The sequence below is a fragment of the Onychostoma macrolepis genome, chromosome 01, assembly GCF_012432095.1.
Source record: "Onychostoma macrolepis isolate SWU-2019 chromosome 01, ASM1243209v1, whole genome shotgun sequence".
NCBI lineage: Eukaryota > Metazoa > Chordata > Actinopteri > Cypriniformes > Cyprinidae > Onychostoma > Onychostoma macrolepis.
This window is the reverse complement of record NC_081155.1, coordinates 30,015,619-30,038,874: the sequence shown is the minus strand read 5'-3', so window position 1 is coordinate 30,038,874 and position 23,256 is coordinate 30,015,619. Positions and strand designations below refer to the sequence as shown.

At 36.2% G+C, this 23,256-nt stretch overlaps 1 protein-coding gene across 1 annotated transcript in view; it reads right to left on the bottom strand.

Moving 5' to 3' along the window:
• The window catches only part of dchs2 (dachsous cadherin-related 2), a 35,402-nt gene that overhangs the window by 8,507 nt on the left and 3,639 nt on the right, over nt 1–23,256 (bottom strand). Inside the window, exons 2-10 of the mRNA XM_058778750.1 lie at nt 21,196–21,387; nt 20,855–21,086; nt 14,020–14,256; nt 6,841–7,869; nt 6,274–6,461; nt 5,623–5,719; nt 5,342–5,499; nt 3,504–4,344; nt 2,198–2,437 (exon numbers count right to left, since the gene is read on the bottom strand). Coding sequence (XP_058634733.1) covers nt 2,198–2,437; nt 3,504–4,344; nt 5,342–5,499; nt 5,623–5,719; nt 6,274–6,461; nt 6,841–7,869; nt 14,020–14,256; nt 20,855–21,086; nt 21,196–21,387 — 3,214 coding nt within the window. The remainder of the gene's footprint in view (nt 1–2,197; nt 2,438–3,503; nt 4,345–5,341; nt 5,500–5,622; nt 5,720–6,273; nt 6,462–6,840; nt 7,870–14,019; nt 14,257–20,854; nt 21,087–21,195; nt 21,388–23,256) is intronic.

The following is a 23,256-nucleotide window of genomic DNA, read 5'->3' as shown; positions in this document are numbered from 1 at the left end:
CTACCAACTATAAGTAACTTTGTTTCTACTGACTATCAGGGTTGGGAAGGTTTTAAAATGTATTTCAATACAGATTATAAAATACATGCTTTAAAAAAGTAATTTGTAACATTTCATTAGATTACAAAAGTTTTTTTAACTTAATCTAAATATTTTTAGATTTACAGGGTAAATTGTACTTATTTTTCTTCTGGAAAACATGTTGGTATTAGCTTCTGAAGGTCAGTGCTAAATGAAAAAAGATGTTTTTCCAAGACAAAATAAGATAAATATACACATTATCCTGTTCAAAAGTTTACACCCCCTGCTCTTAATGCACTGTGTTTCTTTCTTGAGCATCAGTAAATGTTTTAACCATTTGTAATAATTGTGTACGAGTCCCTTAATTGTTCTTTGTGTGAGAAGATGGATTTCAAAATCATATAGTCATTGTTGGAAAGGGTTCAAATACGCAGAAGATACTGGAAAACCAAGGAATGTCCAGAACCTGGAGGATTTTTCTGAAGAACAGTGAGCAGTTTAACTGCTCAGGACAAACAAGGGATTCACAAACAACTATCACAAAACATGAAAACAGTTGTGGATCATTCATGTAACAAGACAATGTTTATAAATTCAGTCATATTGTCTTGTGGTGTATATGTAAACATTTGTAGCTTATTCAGGGCAGTACTAAATAAAAATAACATTACATTTTTATGATCCCCTCATTAAAATTTTGCATATTCCGCAAGGGCTATGAAACTTGTGAGGATGCTTTTCAAGAGTGTCAAACAATCACCAGTTGCTGTTTACATTAATTGCCGTTACAGTTACATGAAAGAAATACAAATTATGCCACACTAATATATAATTATGTTTCCCTTTTCAATAATGTCATTGTTTTAATGAGGCTTTTTTCTTAGGATATCAGTTGTATCACCTTAACATGTTTTGTTTTGTGCTGGCAACAATATCGATATTTTAATAAAAAATCTAAAAATTGCATATGGCATATGTAATGTATTTTTAAATAAATGAATAAATAGGACAAAAAATGAGTGTCAGGTCACTGACCCACATGATGACACACTCAAACTCAAGTAGACACATAAGCTGGAAAATTCACAAGCAGCCACAAACGTCATATATCAGCTTAATGAGTTTACTAAAATCAAACTGCATTAATGCAACAGCAAGAGAAAGTTGAATCAATTACTAACAATATCAATCTTCATCTGATGAACATTTGGCACAGCGGTTTCATGGGGTTTCGTGAGGTTTAACGTAATGGAAGATAAAATCAAAGAAAAACCATAGACCACACTGCTGAAAGGAGTGAATTCTGGGAGAAAAAATAACTGGCCTTTATTAGCACAGATGGCTTGAGTTAGTGAATCATCACACACAATTTCAAATATCCTGCAGGAGGCCTGACTGCTGTTCTAGAATAACGTCAGAAAGCAGAGACAAGCAGACACTGATATTGCGGCTGAGGTATTTTAAAAGGGCCTGGTAGATTTGCGAATATTTGGACTAGGTACAAGACGCACAGAATAACACACGACGTGCGAAAAAGAACACAAAGAGCCGTTGATTTATGTTAGCAATCAAGTTCGACGAAACATAATTCAGGTGGATGTAGGTTTTTAACAGAAGTCTGCTAACTAAATAAATTTCAAGTCTGATGACCAAGGCCATCTGGACTTCCAGACTGAAAACATGATGAACAAATATGAAAGAAATCCACTACCTTAAGCTACTCATGCTGAAATGTTTTGCACACTTGAAGCTACATGGAGACTTGCTTCTGTTACAGAAATGTGTAACATCAAACAGTAAATGACAATACTACACTATCGGATAAAGAAAACTGTGTATGTATGCTGACATTCATGAAAGTGGTTATTTCAAAAGCTAAACATTGATTAAGAAAATAATAAGGCAAACTTAATGCAGCATGATGAAAATTTCTGACATAATGCAGAAACTATGACAATTATAATTAAACCATTAAAAAAAGCATGGAGGAAGTTGGAAGCTCTGTGTGATGCTGTGTCTGTGAGTAACCATACTGCCATCTTGTGGTGATTTCTGCAACAGTTTGAATATTAACTGATATTTCATTTACAATATATGTTGTTTGACCGAGTTAAATGTTAAACCCAGTTTAGCTAAAATATTGAAAAGGTCTCATGATGAGATTTTGAGGTCTTACCTGAATCCAGGTCAACTGCAGTGACTGTGACAATGATCTCTCTGGGTTCTCTGTTCTCCATGACGGTGGTATTGTAAATGTGCTGCTGGAAGGCAGGAGGATTGTCATTAACATCCAAAATCTTCACTGTGAGCGTCTGAGTAGAAGACAGAGAGGGGATGCCGCTGTCCCTGGCCTGGATAGTGAGGATATGGACATTCTGGGATTCATAATCCAGGGATGAATTCAGGTACAGATGCCCTGCAAGAGAGAGAGAGAGAGAAATATTATCTATCTAAGATTTTCCAGATAGAGTGCATTAAATTGACTAAAATTGAGAGTACAGATCTTTACATTGCTACAAAAAACTAAAGCAGTCGAACTGTTCTTAACATTAATAATAAGAAATGTTTTTTGAGCACCAAATCAGCATATATTACACTGATTTCTGAAGGAGAATGTGATTTAAAAAAAAAAATAGATTAAAATAGGAAACAGTTATTTTCATAAATTGTAATAATATTTAACAATATTACTGTTTTTATTTAGCCTTGGTGAGCAAGTCTTTTTTTTTTTTTTTTTTTTTAAATCTGACTGACCCCAAACTTTTGAAAGGGAACAGAGACATCTATAGCTAATCATGACAAGTAAGGTTATGTCAGGCATTATAGAAGCAGAGTAAATTAAATAAAAAATTTAAGAAATGTAATTCAAGATTTAAGAGTAAATTAAATTTTATGACTTTTCTTTATTTTGAATAATGTGTAGTGATTAATCATGCCAAATAAGACCAAGGACATTTTTATGAAGGTAAGCTAAACTTTGCGTTGTCTTTAACTATAATTTTATCCTAGACCTACATTAATTTGCATCCCTAAACCCATCCCATAATAATTCATTTATAATTCCCATGTAATAAATAATAAATTCTGCTTCTCACATTCAAGGCGCTTCACAATCTTGCTCCTCCATACCTTACTGATCTTGTTCATATCTACACCCCTCCTCGCACTCTGAGATCTTCACACTCACTCTCCCTGGTGTCACCACGTATACGATTAACTACCATGGGAGCTAGAACCTTCAGCCATGCGGCCCCTCATCTATGGAACTCTCTCCCTCTCGAAATTCGGAATAGTAACAGTCTGCATACTTTCAAATCCCGTTTTAAGACATATCATTTTTCTATGACCTGTTTTTTTTTACTAGCCTGTATTGTATTATACTGTTTCTATGATGTTTCTATGATGTCTTTATCTATTGCTTGTAAGTTGACCTTGGGTGTTATGAAAGGCGCTGTTAAATAAAATGTATTATTATTATTTACCTGTGCTTTCCATATGAAAGTAGCCCATCTCATTGCCTGAAATTACACTGTAAATGACATGCCCGTTACTCCCTTCGTCTTCATCTTTAGCCATCACATGATGAACCAAAAGTCCCACCTCTGTGTCCTCTGGGACACAAGCCATTTCAGTGGAGACAAATGTGGGATTATTGTCGTTGATATCCAACAGAATCGCCTGAGCTATGACTGATGTTTGTTTCCTATCAGCAGGCTCTTCTGCGTTGTCACTGACAGTGACTCTGAATACAATGTTCTCGGTGTGCTCACGGTCCAACCGTCCATTTGTTTTGACAACTCCAGTGTGAGGGTCGATGTGTAAAGGCAGTCCCTCTATGGCAGGGTCGGGGTCATAGGTCAAAGAATAATAAAGCTCACTGTTATGCAGACTTCCATCACCATCATGTGCATTAAACACATACACCGCCGTTCCATTGGTAACATCCTCATAAACACCGAACACAACAAAGTTGTCATTACCAGGAAACCAGGGGGTGTGGTCATTGACATCAACAACACTGATCACCACAAATGCAGTGACATTATACGTGGGAGGGGCTTCTGCACGGACAACCAGGAAGTAGCGCTGTGTGACTTCGTAGTCCAGATGTTGTGCCACATAAAGCTCGCCACTAGAGCTTTTGATGCCAAACTGTAAACTACCATCACCCTCGACAATAGAATATCGTAACTGCATATCTGGTGCATTAGAAATCCCAAGTGATCCAACGACAGTTCCCAGTTTTACATCTTCCCCCACAGTGAAGTATTTGTGGCTCTGAAAATCCTTTGAGTTTCCGTTTTGTTGGTCTAAGGCATAAACCTGGAATAAAAAACAAAATTTGTTTAACTCTTCTTAAAACATTTACGACAAGACACTACAGGTGAATTAGCTACAGGTGTTTTTTATGCTCTGCTTATTATTTAGACTAATAAACATATAAGTGTTTATTTTTATTGCACTTCATCTATATGTGTCTGTAGATGTCAATACATATAATTAAAGACTGTTTTCTCAAAATGATTTTTTCTCATGCACTGAGCCAGAAATCTCCACTTAATTAGCACCTACATACACCAAACTTTCCAGTTCAATACATCTATATTCTGAAGGTTTTTGCAGAGGGGTTTGTTCATGTATTATTTACCTGATTTACATGACACCTTGTTCCTGAAATCCTCATAACTCTATTTGACTCTATTTATCCTCTATTTAACTCTATTTAGCCATTTAAATAATGCAAATTACTGCATGTTTACCATCTTCAAAAAAAAAAAAAAAAAAAACAGCTAAAAACACATCTATTCCATCTTTATTTGACCCTCTAACATTAGCTTTCTCAATTATTTTCTATACTTGTTTTCTTTTTGTTGTATGTATGTGTATATACATCCTAAATAAATAGCTTCCAAACAGCCTTCTTTTTAAAATATTTTATAAAACTGAGGTGTAGAGTGCAAAACTGGATGAGTAGACACTGCCAGAATAAGCATCTCATCCATTGTGGATTTTGTTTAGTTTCTCAGTTATGAATCTCTGTTCACTTGTTATTGGTTGGCCTTGCAAAGTTCACCAAGGTCAAAAAACTTGAACCTGACTTGAAATTTTATTGGCACAGGAAGTCCTTATTGTGCCAGTTCTCATTGAAATGACTGGATTTCGCACACATTTCACAAAATGATAAATGTGGCAACAACTTTTTTTTAGATTGTACACAGAAAAGACAAATCAATAAGCAAGTCTTCAGCCCTACTTTGACACACACACACACATAGACACACACACAGTGTTGTTATATGCCAGTACCAGCTCCACTAACCTGTATGTGAATAACTGCAGTCTCCTCCAGAGGAAAAAGACCATCGTCTGTGGCAACAACTCTCAGGGTGTAGCGCTGCTGTGGGTTTGAGGAGAACCGTGATGTCACCCTGACATCACCATTACGGTTATCAATACTAAAGTGGTCCAGTCGATTATCTAAAAATATGAAGAAACATTAGACATCTCGTAATGAATCACAATATTTTTCTTTCGAGCAGGGGGATATAAACACAAATGACCATGAATTAAAAATAAATTGTCCTCTCCTCATCAGTTTACCTTTCATTGTGAACTTGACGGTTCCATTCTCTCCAGCATCCAGGTCTTTAGCAAACATAGTGATTACAACAGAATTCACTGGAATGCCTGCCCACACCTGCACAAAACAATTAGCAAATTATATATGCATTTGGTTGATGCTGTTATCCAAAGTAATTTACAGTGCATTGAAGTTTTTTATTTAGTGATTTTCTTTAGTCTTCAGTGTCACGTGGTTTTTCAGAAATCATTCTAGTATGCTGATTTGGTGCTCAAGTAAAATTTCTTATTATCAATACTAAGAAAAGTTGTTAATCTATTGTTAAATTCAATTAATTTTGATGGATATAAATTTACAATAACAGATATTTTACAATAACAAGTTATTAAGATATTTTTTTTAACAATGTACAAGTCTTTACTGTCAGTTTAGATCAATTTTATGCACCCTTGCTGAATAAAAGCATTGATTTCTTTAAAAAAAAAAAAACACTTACCATTTACAATATAAAGACATTGTACTTTCAGAATTACAAAAAACATCACTGAAACATATTACTTCTTGTGCTCAATGTACATAAACTCTATAATTAACCTGTTAATTTAATTTAAATAAAATCTACAATTATATTTTGTATTGCTTGTGTTTTCTAGAAAAAGTATTATTATGACCTGCAAGTTTAGCTCTTTAGTGGCAGGTAGGTGTGTGAACTGTGGGGGGTTATCGTTGACGTCTGTGACAAGGATGTGAACAGTAGTGGTGGAGTTAAGACGTGGTCGACCCTGATCTGTGGCCATCACCCTCAAAACATGCTGTGCTTGCTCCTCACGATCCAAAGCCACCATGTTTATGATCTCTCCTATAGCCAGAGAAAGAAGACACAGAACTGGTGTAGGATTTTTGCTAGGAAATTTCACAAATAATTACAAAGAAATAGCAAGTAAAACATAGAATTGAAGGTGAAATTTTGAAGTAGAAAGACAGAAATAGTATTTTCTTGTAAAACATACAATAATCTGTTTTTACAATGTAGAGCATTTTGTATAATGTAGAACAATATCCATAAAGAAAAGGTTAGAAGGTTATTTTATTTATTATGGTTATTTTATCTTGGTTTATTTCAGTTTAGTTTAGTTTATTTTTATTCAAAATACAAAATCATTTTTAATGAATTTTTGGATTGCTTTTTTGACAAAGCAGTGTATGAAACATAGCACTAATTTGAAAGTAATTCTGACCTGTTCTGGGGTTGATGCGAAAGTTTTTTCCCTCAGACAGCAGGATGTAGGACAATACTCCATTGTTACGTGAATCTCTGTCTGTAGCTTTTACTGTCCCAATCATCCCATGAGGAGACGGTCCCTCCTGCAAACTGAAGAAGTACACATCCCTACTGAACACAGGTGCATTGTCATTCTCATCCTGAACCATGACAACCACCGTTGCTGTGGCCTCCGTTTTGCCATTTTGTGCCTTTGCACACACACTAAATCTGTAGATGGGTTCAGTTTCATAGTCAAGACTCTGAGATACAAACATCCATCCAGTTTCTGGGTGGATTCTGAATGGTGGGACTCCAGAGAGGGCTTTAAGGGAGTAAGTAATGACAGGGGGCGCTTTGCCAGGGGTCCCTCCATGCTGGGATCTGGTTCCATGAGCACGTACCTGAATCATTCTAGTGTCTTTTGGAGCGCTTTCTCCAATTTCCACTTGATAAACCAAAGTTTCAAAGGCCATTGTATCTTCCACAGAGCCTAAGGAATCCATCTCTATCACAAGACGTAATGTAGAGCTCAATGAAGGATGACCCTCATCCTCAGCTATGACGTTGAGCTCGTACCTCTGGCTGGAATCTCCAGAGAGGACGCCATTTAGCATGAGAGTCCCAATACGTGGGTGAATGGAAAACAAGTGGCTCTCAGGACGTAACATATAGTGAATTCTGCCATTAAGGCCGCTGTCAGCATCATGGGCATGTGCAATGAAAATTGGCGTGCCTGGAGGGGTGTTATGGGATATGGTGATGTGTTCTGAGGTCTTCTGGAACACAGGAGGGTTGTCATTGACATCAGTGATGGAGATATTGACCTGTGCACTGCTGTAGATAGGAAGGGTTCCCATGTGGAACTGTATGTTCAGAATAACATAAGAGAGGGACTCGAAGTCCAGTGGCTGGCCGGTGGTGATGATGCCCGACTGGGAATCAATTGAGAAAAGCCGCTGAGGGTCACCTGAGGATATGATGTATGAGACTAGCTCCACTGAATCTGAAATTACAGGGACAAAGACCACAAAAATATCATTAATATGACCTGAAAAATAAGATACACAGTAAAAGTTTTTTTTTTTTATAAAACAAAAAATAATGGAGTATGTTTTATAAGTAAACACTATTTCAGTCTTACAACATCAATATTTTACATTTTATTCAATGTGTTTAAATTTACTAGCAATTTCTGAGTGAAACTTAATAAAATAAATCCTACACAATTTTTGGTCACAATTTATTTTAAGGTACAATTCTCACTACTAACAAACCATTAACTATGTATTTTGCCTTAATGAACTCTAAATTGCTGCTTATTAATAGGTAGCCATTAAGTTAAGCATTGGGTAGAATTAGGGATGTAGAATATGGCCATGTAGAATAAATGCTTGATAATTAATAAACAGCCAAATTTTTAATAATAGCTAATAAGCTAATAAGCAACTAGTTAATAGTGAGATTTGGTCCCTATACTAAAGTGTTACCCATTTTTTTTTCAGTGTGCTTATACCTTTAAAGGTATAGTTTACCCAAAAATGAAAATTATGCCTTTAATTACTCATGTTGTTCCAAACCCATACTCTTTTATTTTTCCATGCAACTCAAAATGAAAGTTTCTGAATAATAATTTTGAACAATTCACCATTAATTCTCCCTTATATCAGAGTTTCGTGAAAAAATAACAGTTTGCAAATTTGAAAAATAAAATCAATATTTTTATTCTATGGGTGAACAATTGCTTCACAGTTTTATTTAAAGGATTTTCAGGAATTTAATTGGCTGGTCAAGTATGAAATGATCTTATTAAGAAAATGTCTGAATGTTTTTTTAATACATCACCTATTAACTTTAACATAAATCTTTGTCAGTGTCACACAGACGGTGTGCTTATAAATTTAGAACGTAATGACACACTTACCCCTAACATATATATTAAAAGTGGTATTGTCATTATCCTATTGTTTGACAGTTGAGACTTTGAAACAGCTGGAGAAAACCAAAGCCCCCAGAGATTAAGCGACCTGCCCCCCTCTGCAACTCAGAATTTCTGAACCTTCATTTGACTTGAAGAGAGGGTTAATCAGCTAATCTAAACGTTAACCTCAACTGACTGTCTACTGTTGAAGTGCACTCTAAACATTTGTGTGTGCGTGTATGCATGTGTGTAAGCCAAAAACCGCTGCAAATCACTTAAATAAATAAAAAATGGAATGTTTTAAGCGAGTAATTCAATCACACTTAATTTTATGATTCGAACCAGTACATTTTTTACTGCAAAACCAAATCATAATCTAACAGTTACCAGCCTTTTATGTAACTTTTTAGGCATTTCCACAAAAGCACATATCTACTATATACTTTGATAACAGCATACTATTATAAAATCAAAATCTAAAATGACCTCAGACTAAGTAGATGTGAATCACTGAGTACGTTAAGAATGTGTGATTAACCCTAATACCTTAATGGGCATAAAATACTGTTCACTAAAAACAATTGATTGTAGACAAGGAGAAACAGACCACAGCAGATCTCATTATCTATCCTAACAACCCTGCCAACTAAGACTGATATTTAACCCTCTGATCAGCTCATCCCTGACCCGCAAACTGGATTAGCCACTGGGGTAACAACGACTGGAAATAGTAGGTTATACTTAGTGGAAAAGCAAGATGTTAAAAAAAGGAACTTGTATTTGTTGCAGGGCTTCCAAATGAATTTCATATTTAATTTATTATTGATACTGGAAAAAATAACGAACATATTTTCAATAAATACAATGTGTGATCTACACACATTTCTTGAAATAAATTAAACATGGTTTAATATTATGTCTATTTTCTCTACCTGTACAAAACTTTACAATAAGATTGTATTTGTTAACATTAGTTAATTCATTCGTTAACATTAACTAACAATGAACAATATCTGTATACAGCATTAGTTAATCTTTGATAATGTTAACTCGTCATTTCCCAGCATTAAGGGCCAGATTTACTAAACAGGGCAAATTATCATTAGAGCGCAATTCCATGAAAGCGCCGATGGGAGGGGGAAATTCTGCGCGTGATTTACTGACAATGCGCACATTAAAGAACACTGGCGCAGCCGGTGTTCTGTCGATTTGTGCTACCTTGTCAGATTTTGCTACCTCCCATTAAAACAGTAGGTAGTACAATTCAACAATGAAAAATGCTACCTGTCACATTATGATTTATTAATGTCTACATCTACCACAACCCTAAACCTACCCTTACAGTAATGCAAATACAGTAATTATGTGTTATATTCGCGGTTGTGGCTAGAAGGGATACAGCTACCGGAAACCAACAATAAATACTTTTTTCTACCTATTAGATTGTGTTTTATTAATGTCTACACCTACCCCAACCCTAAACCTACCCATACAGTAATGCAGATACATTAAATAGGCTATTGTTGTTCAGCATGAAAAAAAAGACGCAATATTGATGTGCGCATGGAAAGGAAAATCTGACGGGTAGGATAAAATGTCCATAATGACCAGCGCAATCTACCAAGAGCAGCGCAAATTACTGCCTGCTTTAAGCGCTTTAAGACGTTAAATAATGGCACAAATTCCAGTAATTTGATGAGTGCAAAAATTTGTAAATCGGGATGCGTGATTAATTTGAATAATCTCCTCCCATAAATTTTGCGTCTGAAAGGGAAACTCCTACAAATGTACAGGCCTATTCAATAAAGTCGGGCACAAAAAATAGCCGTGTATAACCTTTTCAGCGTTAATTCTTCACTGTGCGTCTTAGTAAATCCTGACAGTACTATTTTAACACCAAAAGTTAGTAAATCTGGCCCTAACAGTTTTACATTATATTACATTACCATTTAGTTAATGCATTAGTTAACATAAACTAATAAACAAGATTTGTTTACAGCTTTAGTTATCCTTTGTTAATGTTAACTAGTATATCTATATTGAATTTCTCAACATTAATAGGCCTATCTTACATTTTTTACATTTGTTAATTCATTAGTTAAAGGGATAGTTCAACCAAAAATCAGAATGGTAATTTACTCACCCTGTTCCAAACCTGATACTTTCTTCTGATGGTATTGAAAAAAATGTTGATAACCATTGACTTCCATACATAGTATCCAAAAAAAGTCAATGGCTCCCCAACAATTGTTTGGTTACTAACATTCTTCAAAATATCTGCTTTTGTGTTCAACAGATAAAATAAATTCATATAGGCTTGGAACAGGATAAGGGTGAGTAAATAATGGCAAATTTTTCATTTTTGTGTGAAACATCTCTCACCCTTTAATGTGAAAAAAAAAAAAAACAATTTAGCATTACAATACTTGCTTCCCAATGGATCCTCTGCAGTGATTGAGCTTGACTCAGTCCATCAATTAATGTCTTGTGAAGTAAAAAGCTGAGTGTTTGTAAGAAAAAAAAAAATTCATCAAGGCTTTTTAAATATAAACAGCTGCCTCTGGCCAAAATACCAGTCCATAATCTATTATAACACATCCTCCAGTGACAAAGTCCATCCCCCTGTTGTCATCTCACATCAAAATCCACTGACTTGTTTGTTTAGTACAGTTTTAGACTGTCTTGACTTGTGAAGTGGTGCTTGATCTGTCCATATTTTGTTCAGATGAGATGACTTTTCTCATGGAGAAAGCAATTTCTATGAATTAGAAGACTTCAGCCATTTAATTCATATTTCAACCAGAATAAACGATTTAAAGTCAAAAACATCCTAATGATAAATTTATTTAAAAAATGCTGTTTTTCAAATGGTATTAGGTCATCGCATGATTTGTATTTGGATTACATATTTGCCTCCTTCGAACAATTAATTCAGAGATTTGCTATTCCTAACACACAGTTTTATAGGTATTTACAGCTTAGAAGCTTTGTATCATCAAAATCAAACTGTTTCCCCTGTTGTCCTCATCGATCTCTCATTGATTCTATTCTCGAGCATAGGTGTGGAGTAAAACAGTCCATTAGCAAAGTTTATGGACTACTTAATCTGGCCACTTTAGAAACTTTAAAACAAAAACAAGAAAAAGATAAAAAATTCTGACTGGTATATAGGGTTGGGTTTTTTCTTCTTTTTTCATATTCTCTTTTTTCTGTTTTATTGTTCTATGTTAAATATAAAGAAAAAGATTGGAAGTAAAATAATGCTGTTTTTCACCTCACAAGGCTTTAACTGATGGACTGGAGTTGTGTGGATTACTTGTGGATTAATGTGACATTTTTTATCAGCTGTTTGAACTCTCACTCTATAACCCCATTCACTGCAGGATCCATTGGTGAGCAAGTGAAGTAATGCTACATTTCTCTGTTCCGAAGAAGAAACAAACTCATCTTTTCAGCAAATTTTCATTTTTGGATGAATTTTATAGTAGTTTATGTTCATTTATAGATGAACATTTCTTAACATTCAAAGTACATGCTCTGTGTTTACATTACTTAAAGCATTATGCTATGAACTAACAATAAACACTTTATTAAAGTTACTTAAAAGTTACTAAAGTTTGTGTGTGTGTGTGAGAGAGAGAGAGAGAATCTCACTGCAAAGTGAAAACCATTTCAAATGTTTGTAGATTCCTTAGTAACATGATTCATCTTTAATAAAGAATTTATTATGCACTTTGTAAACCTTATTGTAAAGTGTGACCTATTTCACATGATGTGTTACAACTGTTTGTAGGCTCTCTAGTCTCTACTAATGTTATTTAACAGAAAAAAAAATGATTAGGGTTATCACTGGATCTTATTGTAATCTGTATACATGTGTTGTTCATAATAAATTGATGTCAAATAATTAACACTAAAAAAATTAGCTATAAATGGTAAGAGATACATTAGTATGTATGTACAAGGTAACATCAACAAAGATATAATACTGTATAAAAGTGTTGTTCATTGTTAGTTACTGTTAACTAATCCATTAAAGGTGCCATTGGTGATTGTCTTCAGAAATATTTTTTGTTATTCTGGTTGAAAGTCTCTTCACATCCTGATAGCAATCATTAAGTTAAGTGGTCTAAATGTATCTATCTGTATTTATATATTCTGTGGAAGGTGTAGGACCAAGAAATGTTCGTCCAATCAAAATACTCGGTCCGAGCGTTTTAATTGGCTTTCCTACCTGCCTGTCAACGTATGTATTTGCATACCTCTGCACACCCTGTTCACGCAGACAGGATACATCATCAGCGCGTTCACGCACGCTGCGCAGACAGAGCGAATGGCAGACAAACATCAACAACCCGATCTTCCTTCCTGCTATTGTAGTACTTTTACTAACTGTGCTATAAAGTTTTCTCACTGGTGAATGACACGATGTATCCCAGTGGTTCCTAATTCCAGTCCTCGCACCTCCCGCTCTGCATATTTTGCATGTCTCGCTTAGTTATCACACTCTGTTCAGATAACCAGCTCATTAGAAGTGAGCTCTGTGCATGAACTGTTTTCCGATTGACATGCTCCCTACACAGTGTTCATTGCTCCCTACTCCCTGAGCAGGAAAATCCGTTGAAGTTTATTTCACTTCGGAACATTCATTCACGGATTTGCACAGCATCTTCACACACAGACGAAACTTACTAGAGAAGTGTGAAGTGTGACATAATATACCGCTGTAAATAAATACAATTTAAATTCATGTCTCGCACACTTTAATGCCCTTTGTATGGAACATACGCTTTGAACTGGAGGGATATCTGGTGATGTCCACTTCGTAGGGAACTTATTACGTCGAACAGAACAACCGTTGGACGTGATAAGATATACATATGAAAAGTGCAGAGCAGGGAGGGCGCGAAGACTGTAATTGGAAACCGTTGATGTAGCCTATTGTAGTAATTTAATGTTGTCTCTGGTATTCTGCTCTTTGAGCATATGTGAGTTCAGGGGGCGTGGCTTTGGACGGCGATTGCAGGGCGGGTGGGACGTTTACTTTCAGTGCTATCAGGCTAAAGTTAGCATTTTCGAGATCTCCTACTGCACCTTTAACTAATGTTTAACTTATTGTAAAGTGTTAACAAATAGGTTTCTTCTTCAACTAAACATAGTGTCACACTGTCCAGCCTCAAATAGGGCAAAGTGTGAGAGTCATAACATTTCTCAGAAAAAGCAAGGAAAACTCACTGGCAGGGGTAACAGCCTGAACCAAACCAACAGAGGAGCCCACGGGTGCATCCTCAGAGATGGAAAAGGTGTAGTGGGCTTTTTGGAAGAGGGCAGGAGGCTGGTCGCTCTGCAAGATGTTAACTGTGATGTTAGCAGGATAAACAGCAGACATGCCTCCTCCATCCTGAGCAGAGACAGACAGCTTCACACTGCTGCTGCGCAGCTGGGAAAGTGAAGCGTTCAGGCAGACAGAACCTGAGGAACACACAAAACCTACATTAACATCATAGAGGACACATGCACAAGGTGTTAGCTATTATTGCCACGCAGATGTTTGATCAATTAAAAAAGAAGGTTTAACTTTAAGTACATTACAGACTGAAATTTAAGGGTCCTGAAATTAATAATCTTAATGACAATATCTTGATTTTAATGTGTAAAAATAGCTAATTCTTTAACTGCTAGATAACTTAGAAACTTGGTAAGCACAAGGCCATGATGGTTTTATTTTTTTATTTATTTATTTTTTACTTATACACTATCTCCATCTCTTTTCAAATCTTTTAAGAAAAACATCCCGTCACTGATGGTGACATGGTGGATATGTTTGTGGCTAGCTCCACTTTTGACAGATGGTGGGGGGCCTGCTAGATTCTGTCACCTTGATCTAACTTAAAATCCTTAGCATCTGTTGATTTAAACCTGGAGTGTTTAACCTTAGACATGCGTGCCCCCACTGGTACACAGAACGGTAATCACTGGCATGCAAACAAAAGAGATTAATATGTGTGTATTTTATTTGGTTGGTTGTTTTAGAATTTCCTAGCACCTGCATGCCAATAATCAAGAAATAAAATAAAATAAAATTAGTGTTCCACTGATATTTAGTCAAAGCTGACATGAGGTGATATTTGGCAACTTTTATTTTGACAGCACTGAGAACCGTGCATCTAAGTCAGGGGTCACCACACTCGGTCCTGGAGGGCTCGTGTCCTGCAGAGTTTAGCTCCAACTTGCCTCAACACACTTGCCTTGAAGTTTCAAGTATACCAAGAAAGACCTTAATTAGCTGGTTCAGGTGTGTTTGATTAGGGTTGGAGCTAAACTCTGCAGGACACCGGCCCTTCAGGAACAAGTTTGGTGACCCATGATCTAAGTCAAAATAAGTCATAATAAAAGTCAAAAATAAAAGTTTTTTCAGTCAAGTTTCAGTTGCCCATAAGTTTCATAAGCACCCATGTTTGAACACAGCTGAGTGGCCGCAGTGTGTGAAAACAACCAGCCTATAATGGTACAAATCAACCCACTCATTGTTTTATAATCCCAATAAATTATAATCAGTCTCTCCAAACAAGCAGTTCCAGATTTCTCCCTATGTACACGTCACCGAGGGGAAAAAGTCCCACCCATTTGTGACACTCTCTGCCCTGTTAGCATAGATACAGGCCTGAGTGAGAAGCAGCAGTCCGCCATTACTGTTTTCAAGCTGTAACGTTAGCTGCTGGAGATATACAATAGCCGTGTCCGAAATCGCTCACTCGTTCACTCATTCACTCATTCACTAATCCCTATATAGTGTAAGGCAGTTGAGTGCACTATATTAGAAAGGAGTGAACGAAATGAAGCGAACGGATTCGGACGGTGATGTGTACACTGCGTGTGAGACTTGGCTGTTGCAAAAATATCTTTAGTCACATATGTACTTTTATATTACATGTACCTCATTTTAGAAAATAATATTAATAGCAATAACATTTAAAATTACTTTATATTGTAATCAGCTTTGTGCTTTCATTGATGGTATATTATTAATTTGTTTTGTAATGCTTATATGGTCATAATCATTAAATACTATTAAAATATTGTCAACAAAAATAAACTCACATTAGCACATGTTAATAATTTTATGTATTTACTGTTTGTAGTATCTTGAAACTCTCCTGAGCAGCGTTTTTGCACTTTTGCAATAAGATGAGGTGCATAATAGGTCCCCTTTAAGAAATTGCTATTTGAAGTACAAATCGGTTTATTTTTAAGATTTCTTTTTTAATAAATACTAGGGATGAGGATAGCAGATGTGGCCAGGGCAATAAACTTGCAATGCCCATACTATAAGTGCTACAGCGAAACAGGAGACAGAGCTGATCATCCTTGCAGTGAAAAACCATGCGTAACCATGTATCTCCCTAGATGTGTTCAAGAAAAATGCCTTGGTGGAAGAGAGGAGGAACATCTCTCAAATCTGCTGCAGTCCATGAGAATAAGATGCACTGTAGCACTGTAGCAGTCCCTTTTTCAGGGACTCATTATTCCATTCCTGTTTACCAAATGCCTGTTAAACTTGTTCAGTTTATGTCTCAGTTGTTAAAACTTTTTATGTTAATACAAATATTTATGAAGAACTTTATGAAGAAAACATTAAGAAATTGGCTGGAAATAAATGCAGATGAATTTATTCTCTGATGAGTCCAATTTTTAGCTTTGCCCAAGACCTGGTCATCTAATGGTTAGACAGAGACCTGGACAGGCCTTCAAGCCAACCACTGTGAAATTTGGTGGAGGATCGGTGATGATCTGGGGGTGCTTCGAACTGGAATCGGACACATTCATCTTCGAGAAGGACCTGATTCTTTGAAGGAATCAAGCTGCAGACAAGGTTGTCCTGGAAGACAAGAAACTTGCTTCCTTCTGGTCTGACAATGTTCCCCAAATCTGAGGACAGGTTTTTCCAGCAGAACAATGCTACATGCCACACAAACAGGTCACTAAAGGTGTGCATGGAGGACCATCAGAGCAAGACCCTGTCATTTTGGCTCACATTTAACAAAAACCCACCAATTCACTATCTCAACAAATTTAGAATATGGTGACATGCCAATCAGCTAATCAACTCAAAACACCTGCAAAGGTTTCCTGAGCCTTCAAAAGGGTCTCTCAGTTTGGTTCACTAGGCTACACAATCATGGGGAAGACTGCTGATCTGACAGTTGTCCAGAAGACAATCATTGACACCCTTCACAAGGAGGGTAAGCCACAAACATTCATTGCCAAAGAAGCTGGCTGTTCACAGAGTGCTGTATCCAAGCATGTTAACAGAAAGTTGAGTGGAAGGAAAAAGTGTGGAAGAAAAAGATGCACAACCAACCGAGAGAACCGCAGCCTTATGAGGATTGTCAAGCAAAATCGATTCAAGAATTTGGGTGAACTTCACAAGGAATGGACTGAGGCTGGGGTCAAGGCATCAAGAGCCACCACACACAGACGTGTCAAGGAATTTGGCTACAGTTGTCCTCTCCTGAACCACAGACAACATCAGAGGCGTCTTACCTGGGCTAAGGAGAAGAACTGGACTGTTGCCCAGTGGTCCAAAGTCCTCTTTTCAGATGAGAGCAAGTTTTGTATTTCATTTGGAAACCAAGGTCCTAGAGTCTGGAGGAAGGGTGGAGAAGTTCATAGCCCAAGTTGCTTGAAGTCCAGTGTTAAGTTTCCAGAGTCTGTGATGATTTGGGGTGCAATGTCATCTGCTGGTGTTGGTCCATTGTGCGTGAACAGGGTGTGCAGAGGTATGCAAATACATACGTTGACAGGCAGGTAGGAAAGCCAATTAAAACGCTCGGACCGAGTATTTTGATTGGACGAACATTTCTTGGTCCTACACCTTCCACAGAATATATAAATACAGATAGATACATTTAGACCACTTAACTTAATGATTGCTATCAGGATGTGAAGTCACCGCACCCGTTTACCAAGAAATTTTGGAGCACTTCATGCTTCCTTCTGCTGACCAGCTTTTTAAAGATGCTGATTTCATTATCCAGCAGGATTTGGCACCTGCCCACACTGCCAAAAGCACCAAAAGTTGGATAAATGACCATGGTGTTGGTGTGCTTGACTGGCCAGCAAACTCACTAGACCTGAACCCCATAGAGAATCTATTTTCATTGGTCTTATGAAGTATTGCAAATTGTTGAGATGTGAATTGGTGGGTTTTTGTTAAATGTGAGCCAAAATCATCACAATTAAAAGAACCAAAGACTTAAACTACTTCAGTCTGTGTGCACTGAATTTATTTAATACACGAGTTTCACAATTTGAGTTGAATTAATGAAATAAATGATAATAATAATTAAAAATAAATAAACTTTTCCACGACATTCTAATTTATTGTGATGCACCTGTATATTTTTGCTGCGCTGCAAGCGCTGAATTAAAGTAACTGAGCATTGTTTGCGGTAAATATGAACATGGATTGACACGAAAATGTAGTAATTACACCATAAATGCATATAATTAAAGTCTCATAGTAATTAAACACATAGACTATGGGTTTTTGGCTAGGTTTAAAGTAAAAGAGCACTTTTAGATAAACAAGTCAATAATAGATGGCACTCGTGGCGGTAGGAAAACAGAAAAAAGTTGTTTATGAACTGCAGGATTGCTTGTAATAAAGAATTAAATGCAAAAGAAAGGCAGTAGAGCTGACTGTTTCTGTCAATGGTAAGTTTGAATTTAGAATGTTTGTGATAATGTAAGAAAAGTAGTTTAAATGTTTTGCCACTTGCTTGAACAACTTATATAAATCTAGAAGTAGCCTAAATGTAAAAAAGTAAAAAGCACCGAATAATGTGTTTCTTATTTATTGTGTTTAAACACGTCTATGAAAGATTATATTACTGTACTGTGTAAAAAAAAAGAATCACAATGCTGAAAAAGCATTTTCAATAACAATGTTTGGATTTGAAATCAAAATAATAGATAAAAGTTGTGTTTGTGGTAAACAGCCATGGATCAGGAACAGACTCCTGTGTGAAAGCACAGTCAGTGCTGCTTCTGCACCGCTTGAGTACCACACATGGACTGCATACACACTGCAAACGGAGTATGTGTGCACCTGGTGTAAAAGGCCACCTCACATACACCTCATGAAATCAGGCTTGTGCTGTGTGTAAGCTATTGTGCACGGTTGTCAAAACAAAAATGCAGTGCATAATCAAACATTTAGGTGAGATAAATATATATTTTTGAAAAATGTCTAAAAAATGCCCCTTCCCCCCCTCAAATTAAAAAATCCCCTCTCACAAGAGTTACATAAGAGGGGAATTCATTTTCAAAAATGAAATTCAGGCTCTGAATAAATGTCTAAAAATCTTGATTGGATCATCATAAATAATTCTACATGATAAAAAAAAGGCTTTAAAATAGCAATAAGGCCGAGCTGCTTGAATTTTTGCACCAGGACTGACATAAAGTCACCCAACAGCAATGTGAAAGATTGGAGGAGAGCATGCCAAAACACAAGAAAGCCGTTATTCCACCAAATATTGATTTCTGAACTCTTCCAAAGTTAAAACATTAGTATTGTGTTGTTTAAAAATGAATATGAAATTGTTTTGTTTTCTTTGCATTATTTGAGGTCTGAAAACACTGCATCTTTTTTTTGTTATTTTGACCAGCTGTCATATTCTGCAAATAAATGGTCAAATGTTAATTTTACTCAAACACACACACACACACCTATAAATAGTAAAGCAAAGTCTCTTAATTTTTTCAGTGCAATATATATAGCAACATCTGAAGGCACATTATGTCAAAAAGGTAGTAGCTTCTGAGAAAACGTCACATCAAAAATCTAAACCAATGATGCTAAGCAGGGATACTGGCGAAGTGAGAGCATGCAGACACCCTAAGTTCTCTTTCCTACAATTTCCTCTCTCACAGGTAGCACTGGGAAATTTGATTAATTGCAGTGAATTAGTTTTATATCATGTTTTACACATTCATGTTTTAATGTAAAAGGAGGAATATTTACTCAGGTTTCTGAGCACTACTTAAGAGTAAACACACTACAGGGCAAACAGTAAAGCATGCTTGTTCATCTTTGCCACTGCTGCATTAATGAGAGAGAGAGACATATATGTAACAATTAACGGCAGAACAGTGATTGTAATGGGATTATGGAAAAATAAATCACAGCCCTCCAACTTCATTACAGAGTAATCTGATTACTGTAATGCGTCACACCAAACAACACAGCTCAGCAGGAGCTCTATGTGTGCGAACAGTAAAGGACACTGACAGTAACATGTACCATACAATTAATTTTAATAATAACAGTTATCTGTATTTCCCAAACTACTAATGCGATTTTGATATTCGACATATATATATATATATATATATTGTATTATAGACCGTTACTTGAAATAAGTTAAGGAAAAGTAAATGTTTATATATCTATGTCATTTTCAATGTACTATAATTATAGATTTTATGGAATATAAATTATAGAATTGCTCAAAATAGCATGGCATATTGGTACTATATTGGTTCCAGATTAAAAAGGAAACATTTTGGCAACATTTAATTTTATGGATCGATTCAGTAACTGGAAATTTTCACTGTATGTGCTTTACTTAGCAACAATTGCAACATTTTATAATAAGATAACTGAGTACATCATATAAAGCACAATCACAGATTTCTGTAGACACTCAGCACTGCACTTCACACAATCTGCACTCATGTTTAACCAGGATTTAGAAAGGTGCTGTGTAAATCCACAGGCCTCCTACTGAGATGTGACAAAAGCAATTACTGTATCTGTTACAGAAGGCTCTCAGTCTGACCGTCAAGAAAAGCATGCACTATGTTGTCTAAACAAAATATATCAGTTATCTATGCTGTCCTATGGACTACAGTATCGCACACATCTGACTTGTTCAAAGTTAAATTTTAGCTTGATATTAACAGTGACAGCACAACAGTTTCCTTCTTTCTATTTAAGGTTATTTCATTGTAAATAAAAGATTCTCGGAAGTGAACATTGTGTTTTGGCAACCCAGCATGTTACCTGTTGACTGGTCCACAGTGAATAAAGAGGCAGAATCTCCTGGCAGAAGCTCATAGGTGATTTTTCCATTGTTCCCAGAATCCCGGTCAGAAGCAAAAATACTGAGTAGCTCAGTGCCAGGTTGGGCATGGATGCTCACACTCGTGACATATTTCTCAGGACTAAAAACAGGAGCATTATCATTCACATCCTCCACATTGATGTGAACAAATGTCTGCGAACTGAGCCCATCCTATTCAGAAAGAAAACATATTTACATATTTACAATTACAATTTACAATTACTAGCTTCTTTTTCCATTTAATGTCAATTTCCACAATGCCAGTATTAACAAAACTCACTTGATCCTCAGCTTTAACTGACAGGTCAAAGGTCACAAGGCCAGCTTCATGATCAATATCTTGAGACACACAGATTTCCCCAGTAACAGAGTTGATGTGAAAGTAAGGGTGGTCATCCTTGCTGCTGAAGCCATCATAGAGGGAGTATTGCACTGATCCAAACTCAGCATCATCAGCATCTGTGGCAGTGACCTGGACCAGATGGAAATGTATAAATAAAGTAAATCTTATCTAGACCTGCAGCTGATACAATTTCCTTGGCCTCCAGTGCCAGAATTACTCAGAATCCCATGTAATGTTGTGGTCATACCAATACGTTTTTGAGGTATTTGAAATTTAACACCAATAAAATCTGTAACTATCCTTAACATAGATTATACATGAACGGCACCATTCTTCCAAAACTAGGAGCCTGTAATCAATCATCTGTGTATGGGGAGCACCAAAATGACCATGCAGGCAAGCATTATCTCATTAACACTGGTTATGGTGTTGGCTCAGCAAAAGGTGTTTCAGATTAACGTTTCCAGATTTACTCTTTTAGACCACTAAAACCTTTTGCGTGGAAAACATACGTGAGTAGTTTCTGAGTAATTTGCAGGTGATGAACAACTGTGTAAACACAATAACCTTGTTTTCCTCATGACCCTAAGACAATTCACACTGCACCAACAGATGCAGACGTAACAGACATACGGCAAACCTGTTTTTCGTCAGGTTTTGTCGGATCAGTGTGTTGGCGTCTGTTGCCATTGGTCAGCGCTTGTCTTAGCCGATTGAACATGTTGCGTCAGCATTTGTCGGGTCTTGGAATGTCTGAGAAGTGACGTGCTATAATTGGTTGACTGCGTTTGTCTGCATCTGTCGGAGAATAGAATTGGTCTTCAGACTAATTGAAGAGACTGGAGAAACACTAATGGCAATTCGTAACGATCGTACATTTTGGTGAATCTCATTTGTACATACAGTATCAACTGCGTATGCCCTACTGACATGCATACCTTCTTATAGAGTTTACTATTAATCAAATTCTATGAATTTGGTGTCAAGTTGCTAAAATGTTAAACAGTTGAGTTTTCTGATTTCTGATTGTGGCTATATAGACAAAAAGAGAGATATCTAAAATATCCCCTGAAGACACAAAATTATCTGAAAATATAGAGTACTGTGTAGAAGTGTTTTTTGTTGTTGTTGTTGCTTGTTTGTTTTTTACAAAAACATTTGTCTAAATTAATTTGACTAATTCATATATTTATATAAACAACTGATGTGTTTTGGTGTGGGGTTAATGTGGACCTTCATGCATACTTATTTTTATAAAAAATAATATGTTTTCTATTAATCAGATTCCTTTTTGTGTTAAAAAGGGAATGTGTCTGAATTTCTTGTATTATTAGGAAATACATCAAAGAATGAAAAATGTGCTTGTCAAGCTATTTCATGGAGTCTTTAAGATTTACACTAAAGTTTACTATACCATAAATATCAAAAACATCTAACAAAGTAATGTTTTTGCAATTTGAAAAAAGAAAAAAACCCAGACATTTCCTTTCTCTGGGGAACCAAATAATGTGTATTGACAGAATTGAACTAATAACAAATCAAATACAAGTCTTTTTTAAAGTAGATGAATTACACAGAGTGGAAAATGTTGCTTAGTTATTCTAATTCAAGTTTTCTGTTGCTGAGTCACTGGAGTAAGATTTTATGTGTTTTAGTGTTCTACATGTTAAGCGGTGGTACTGATTCTTATTATCATCTGTCGTATCTTTAGCAGCACCTTATGATCAAAGCCTTTCTGTCATAAAAAAGATATCATACTAACATTTATGAGCCCAGTAGTGGGTGGATGACTGAGACCTCTGTTCAAAGTCTAAAAGCAACTGTCTGAGATCATGAATTCCAGAAACACTCTTTGCACGCAGAGCTGATTGCGGCTATGATCAAAAAGAGAGATATCTAAAAATATATCCCTTGAAAATATGGCAAAATTTTTATGGACACGGAGTCCTACAACAGATGGCACAGCACCCAGTGCCCTGATCTCGACATCACAGAATC